Below are 7,118 nucleotides of genomic sequence, written 5' to 3'. Positions count from 1 at the left end.
ATCCCTGCAAGTGTCCAAGGCCGGGTTGGAGCAACCTGGGCTAGTGGGAGGGGTCCCTGCCCATGGCAAGGAGCGGAACAGATGGTCTTTAAGGTCCCTTCCAACCCAACCCATCCTGTAATTCCGTGAAAACTCAGGGAATCGGGTCCCTGAGGTGGGTTTGTGTCGCGGTGCATTTACACGAACCCCCCACACGGGGCCGCTGCGACACCGAGCGACGGGCGCCTCATTAATTAATTAATTAATTAATTAAAGTACCCTCAGGAGCACATCTTGAGCTAAAGAATCCTTACAGAACACCCTGTTTTATCCAGCTGAAATGTTCTCGTCCGAATGAACACGTGTTTCTGACATAAATCTGGAACGGTTCTGTGCCCCTGTCCTGAAGGGCTTTGTGTCCAAACTCTGTCAGGGTGGGGTTGGATCTCACCTGGGGGAGGGAAGGAAGAATGGAAGTGTTTCAGTTCTTTGGGATGGGGACAATCACCTCGGTGTAGCCAGCCCTGCATTCCCTGCCTGCATCTAAACTGCAGTGAACGGGAAATAATTCGATGGAGATCGCCCATAAATGACAAGTTAAACGACTTTGTCCTGGCTTAGAGTCCTCAGTGTCATTGTCAGCCAGGCAGTGCATTAAGATACAGATTTCTACTTCTCCTAAAGGGGAAGAAGGGTTTTCTTCAGGTTTATGGATTTTTTTTTTCCCCTCCATTTTTTTCTCTTTTTTTCCCCTCCATTTTTTTCTCTTTTTTTCCCCCCTCATTTTTTTTCTCTTTTTTAACCCCCTTCCTCCTCACCTCTGAATGAGCAACAATTTAGGCTGTTTCTACCTTCTTTTTTACATTCTTTTCAGTAGGACCATACAACCAGGTTGTCTTTTTTTTTTTCTTTTTTTTTTTTCCACTTCTTCCTAATTCCTAGATTTTGCTAGTATTTAGTATTTGAGGAAAAAATAACAAAACTGAAATTGCAGGGCAGTTTCTCTGAGCGTTGTTCAGGTTTTGCAGGAGTATTTGTGATGAGCAGGGGAGAAGGGCAATGAAAAGCAGAAAATGCCAAATGTGGAGATGTTTTGCCATCAGCCTTAAGAATATCAGCTGTAGAGATACTGGATCACTTTGTCAGCCCTTCATTTGTACATTCTGTGAAATTCTGAGGCCGCATCCAGGGATGTTCAGCTCGGACCTGTGCAGTTTTTGTCAGTACAAATTCACTGTTGGAGTGGTTCCTGTGTTAGTAAGATGGTCTTGGGGGCTGTCACAGTCCTTAACATCAGTTTTAAATGTCTTTTCAGAGCAGGATTTGTATATCCAACACATCTAGGAGGAGCATAACCCGGTGAGGTTTTGTCCACATTGTTGTTTCTCCTTTGCATTTTTTCACTTATTTAGTTCGAGCACAACAAAATTTGGCAGTCTGCGATTGACTTGATATTTAAGAGCTTATTTGGCAACACTTTTTTTGTGTCCTTTGGTATCAGACAAACCTTTCTACTTGGCCTTGCTGAGTATTTAGCTTGTAATTAAGCAATGTTATTCCAGCTAAGGGGGGGGGGGGGAAAAACCCCAAAAACCACCACCCTGCATTCTCCACTTAAAAAAAAAAAAAGCTTTTAATCCGAAAAAGCAACAATCTGACATTTATGTGAAAATCTCCTCGGGAAGGCCATTATCTGCAGCATTGTGCTTTTTTTATTCCTACAATCGAAGCTCTATTCAGCACTTAATAAGGTGTTGCAGGCGGTGGGGTTGGTGGGTGAGTGATTATGAAGTGTTTATGACAGGTCCTAAGCCCACACTCCCCGGTAATGGTGTTACATTGACTTGCCCACACCTCGGCAGCCTTTTCTGCGGGGGCTCCGCGTCTCTCTGCAGTCTGAGTGCTTTCACATTAACATCTCCTCGGAGTTAAGATCTTTGACTGCACGGGTGTGACTTTGCAAATGGGAGATACCATTAAAGCTGCTTCAAAGGGCCGGGAATGGTGTCTGGAACCCCGGGAGCGGGGTTGGGAGCGCAGCCTTTGTTGCGTAAGGAGCGGAAGGTGCCCGTCCAAAAGGGCTCTGCTTTGATCTCTGTTTGGAAATGGGGGTGGGAAGGTTAAAAGTGTTCTTAAAATCCGCCTCACCGAGCGGGGAGAAATCTGGGAATGCACCAAAGCGAGGCTGGAAGTTCCTATTTGATAATTGCGCGGCGCAGTTTTGTTTGGAATTCGGTTCTCCCCTCGCTCCCAGCTCCGTGTCTCGAACACGGTTGGAACTGGTTTCTGCCTCGTGTGGTGTCCAAGTATCTGCTCTGGATGTTCCTGTTCAGGGAAATGCACGTTGGCTGCTTTTGGGGCAGATAAGTTTTGTTCCGTTGCAGGCTGGACGTTTCAAAAGTAGAAAAATCGTCTTAATTCAATGGCTCACGTTGGAATTAAAAAGGAAAGATCAAGCTGGAGTTGAATAAAGCAGGAACTACCAAAGGGGACTTTTAATAACAAGCACAGATGTGTATTTAGCAAAAATACTCCAAGGCTGTGGTATCCTAAGATGCAATCCTTCCTCTGTCCAGACCTCCTGCTAGAGGGAACCACTGTTGCATTGGCCACTTGGAAAAATGGAATAACAGCCTGACCTAGTAACCCTGGGAAATGTCTGAGGGACTTTACAAACAATTTTCTGTGGCTTTGAGGTTTTCACACTGAGGATGTGTGCACAGTATGCAAGGTATTTTCTGGTTTTACACAGTTATCAATAGCACTGCCATAATTTAGAGTGCTGGGTGCCACTTCACACTCAGCCCAGTCACTAGAGTAGATGTCTCTAACATCCTTTGAGCATCTAAATCCTTATGATCTCTAGATAATTAAAGATATTTGGTTTGAATGGAAATGCAGACTGTTTGAATTTCTAAACTGAAGTGTTAAAGTTTATCCTTTTGCTTCCAGTCCTTCCCTACTCTCTTCTTAGTGCAATGACTGCAAGTTGTCTTTAACCCAGTGTGATTATATCCAGCAATATTTTGTGGTGGTATCTGTCAATTGCTTATTGTCATAACATCCCAATTCATTCCCTTTTCCTTTTACAAACTCCCCAGTTTCCTTTTCTATAGTTGCACAGTAGTTTAAACATCGAGTTCCGAACTCAATTTTCTTTCACTTTGGTGTATGTTTGACTTTTTTTTTATTTTTTTTTTTCCCCCCACCATGTGAAAACCATTTTCTATGGTTGGAAACTATTAGTTTATCCTTAGTGTGAACAAAACTTCCTTTGTTCAGTGTTTTTTATGGGTGCAAACTGGTATGTTCCAAACAATGCAGCTCTGTCATCGAAAATTAACCAGCGCTCCAGATTTCTGGGCTGTCATATTTTAAGCTCAAGATGTCTTAAGTGGAGGAGAGAGGAGCTCTTCCTCCTTCAGTCTGGCATTGGAAGATGGTGCTGAAGACTTCAGTGGGGGCTGGGATGTGAATCCATGTGTTCTTTGCTTCCAGCCTTCCACGTAGGCCTGGGAGTTGTGGAAAGCTGAGATGTTCTCTCAGACCAGCTTGGAGCCGTCAGTTTGGATTCACTCTTCCATACAACAAGTACCTGGAGCTGCTTTTACAGCTTAATATCCAATTCTCGAAACCTGCTTGGGGAAGTATTCTTGGCTTTTGGAATGGGGAAAGGAAAACCTTTTTAAGAGCTCTGAGGGCTGCCACGGGGACTTGCTACTTAGCTGGAGCCCGTCCAGAATGGCAGCCCCAGCCCCGCTCCTCACAGGTGCTTTTTGAAGAATTTACAGCTCTGTTTTCAATTCACAAAGTCTATTTATGTTTTGTCTGTGCATGTGTGAGACTGTGGAGCTCCAGGGACTGGTAATGGGATGTGGAGCCTTTTTCCTGAGCCTTGCCCAGCCCACGTGTGCCCCGGGCTGGCAGGGATGGAGCTGGTGGGGCTGCCTGGGGTCCCTTGTCCCAGCTGAGTTCCTGGAGGAATAAGTGTCCCATTCCCAGGAAAACTCAGCTCTCTCGTGGCTATCTCAGGGCTGAACTGGCAGGAGGATCAGCCCATCCAGCCCCTCTCCCCTGAAGAGACAGATTTGATCTGTGTGGCCTCAGCACTGGTGATAAAGGTCTGTGTTATCCACAGATAAATGAAGGCCATAACATTAACCACAGTTAATTCAGAATTTTAGGAGATTGCAAATGGCTGAAGCTTCTGCTGGTGGTAGTAGTGTTTAAAAAAAGATCATTAAAGTCAGAGGAAATCTTGAACTCAAAGCCCTAATGCATTTTTCAGTGCCAAGGCACAACCAGGCTCTGACTAATTCATGGCACAACAATGTGCAAAGCCTTCTGTGAGTCCCTGTCTATAGAGCAGTGAAGGGCACACAACTTAAATCCTTAAAAACCCTGTTATTTTATGAAGCTATGGTAGGTTAAATATTGGTGTTTTAATTTGCTCCATGTTGTGGGTCCAGACTTTTTGTAGACTTTTCCTTTTGGTGCCTGTTGCTGAATTTGAACTTCCTTCACAAACGAGATGCCAGTGGTTGGGTGGCATCTTGTACTTTCATTATAGAATCTCCAGTGGGGGCATGTCTTAAAATTTGCTCTTTTTTTGGCTCCCAGGAGCACATGAGCTGTAGAGTTGAAGGTTTTTGGAACCAAACCATGCCATGAGGTAGGATCCTACACAGGCAGAGAGGAAAGGACCTGTTACCCTGCAGTATTAAACATTGCAGTGGTCTCAAAACAGGGGCTAAATACTTATAATCTCATCTTTGCCACTGTCAGATCCTGTGGCTTTGGTTATTCCACTGAACATTTCTCTCTGGCATTTCCCCCCAGTATGAAATAATAAATTATCTTTCAAGTAGTGATTATTAATTATTAAAAAGTAAAAGCATTACATGCCTGAGAAGAGCTGGGCTGGGAGTTTCATGTTAAATGCTTCAGTACAAATGAACTACATTTGTATTTGGACATTTTAGGCTTTTCTTTGAAAATCTCAGCTTTAAGCTCTACCAGGTCTTGGCATCCCAGTCTAAATAAACAGACTCCTGGAGTTCAGGATATTTAAGAGCAGAACCTGAGCTGAGAGGGTTTGGCCTTCTTAGTGTGCCTTCCTTTGGGGACCAGCACTTTATTGGAAGTAGGTGGGAGCTGGGGCTGATGTGCTGGCAGAGTTAGAAAGGAGCAGGAGGTGTCTGGATTGGGTTGGGGTATTTTATGGGAATCACTCCTTCCGTACCTTTGTTGTGCTGGTTCCTTTCCCTCCTGTTTTCATTCGTGGCCAGTGTTGTGCAGACACGTGTGAAACAGCATTTTCACCATTTGAGGGGAAAAAAAAGCTTTAATTGCCAATAATAATAGTTCCAAAACCCTTGTATTTTTCTTCTTCTCCATTTCCTCCCTCCCCTTTTCCCAGAGCTGCTGTGTTCTGATGAATAGAGAACGTGCTGCTGTCTTCAGTTTTTTCATCTCTTTATTGCTCTTTCTCTCTTTAATTTTTCTCATTTTCTGCTTAGCTGTGCTCTACATTTTTCCAAGCTGTTTTTTCTGGATGCAGATGTTTTTATCTTGATGGTTTGTTTTTTTTCCACACTGCCCTCCCAGCTCACCAGCAGTTAAAATCAATCAGGAAACCTTCACTGAGCTGATTCCTGACCATCATTCCTGTGTCTTGTGTAGAATCTGGTGGAGAAGCTGCTCAGAGCAGAGGCCTCTGGCTGTCCCTGGGGGAGAATTAAACTTGTTTTGCAAAAGCTGAAGCACCATAATGTGTGTTCAGAGGATGCTGCTGGAGGGCAGAGGAGAATCCACTGTGATCAGAGAACATCTGGCTAATAAGAGAAGGGATGAATTCATGAATTCTCATATTGATTAGAGTTTTAAAACTGGTTTTGTTCATCAGGAATAACTCTGATGGTGTCACTAACAGCAGTGGTAATTGATATCATTGAATGCCAACTGGATTTCAGTGGAACTGCTACCTGTCTGCAAAGCTAAAATGGCTTAAAATGTGATTTCCCCACATCTGTGTAGCTTTGTTATTCCAGGCATAACAAGGAAAAGCAAGGAGTTATCTACATTGTGTTGCTGTGTGCAGAAAGGTGGGCTGGCTCTGTAGTAAATAGTGTTTTCAAAGTAATTTTCCTAAACCTTGTGCTTCACTGGGGTGGGGTTCGTTCTCCACGTTATCCAGAGCAATGATAATAAATAACCAGGCTTCAGGTTTAGACTAGACTTGAGCTGAGAGCCTGGAGTGCTGTATTTAGGATTTGTTGGTCAAACAGTAGGAGCATTTAAACTTTCTGAACGTGTGAGCTGGAGTGCAGAAAGAAATGGAAACAGCCATAAAGTGACATTTCCAAAAGTTCACTTGAATTTACGGTTTATTGACTCCTAAGAACCTCGTTCCAAATCGTGTTCCCCTCTGATATTGTAAGCTGCCTGTTTGGCAGAACTCTATGCCAGCCTTGGCTGTGCTCTGAGCCTCATTACATCTGTTTTAAGCTGTTGGTTGGTTGGAAATGAGCTTCATAACATTTGCCATTTTCCTGGAGTTTGACGTTCCGTGTCGGATCCGTTACCAGGCAGTCATGAAAACACGCTCTGACTGACCATTGCAGGAAGTCTGCAAATCCATCTTTTAACCACTCCTGGCTTAATCTTTTCAAGATTTGCCATTAGTGACACACTTCAGCAGTTTGCCCACCTATTTTTAACCGTGCTTTTCACACCTGGTGAGTCTGGAATGAACCAACACACGGAATTCTCCCGTCTCTTACCCCCCGTGTTTGCCGCTCTCGGGCACCGGGCAGTTGGCATCTTTCTCAGAAGCAGGTGAAACGTGGGGTAGATGCTTGTGTTGCAGATTCCTTGGATTTTTGTGAGTTTTACTCAGCAGTCCCCTTCAAGCCTTGCTTCTATAACATGTGTGGTCACGAACAGTTAATTCAAGAGATGTTCTCTTTTAGAGGAGTCGCAGTTGAAAGGCAGAGTCTTCCCAGCCTCCTTCCCCACCTCCCTTTGCTACAGTGTCTTTGTACCTACTGTCTCACCTGCTGAATATGTCTATTTTTATAAGTCTCTGTGGGTTTTTATGCTGTTTGCTCACAGCCCTTGTGTTTTGCAGATCAGTGGTG

General features: G+C 44.1%; 1 protein-coding gene across 1 annotated transcript in view; it reads left to right on the top strand.

The window, feature by feature from the left end:
• BCAS3 (BCAS3, microtubule associated cell migration factor) overlaps nt 1–7,118 on the top strand; it is a 316,591-nt gene that overhangs the window by 8,965 nt on the left and 300,508 nt on the right. Inside the window, exon 7 of the mRNA XM_017821512.1 lies at nt 1,330–1,343. Within this exon, the coding sequence (XP_017677001.1) occupies nt 1,330–1,343 (14 nt within the window). The remainder of the gene's footprint in view (nt 1–1,329; nt 1,344–7,118) is intronic.

This window comes from Lepidothrix coronata, unplaced genomic scaffold, assembly GCF_001604755.1.
Source record: "Lepidothrix coronata isolate B3197 unplaced genomic scaffold, Lepidothrix_coronata-1.0 Scaffold91, whole genome shotgun sequence".
Lineage (NCBI taxonomy): Eukaryota > Metazoa > Chordata > Aves > Passeriformes > Pipridae > Lepidothrix > Lepidothrix coronata.
The sequence above is the reverse complement of the archived record's forward strand: the minus strand, read 5'-3'. Positions and strand labels throughout refer to the sequence as shown.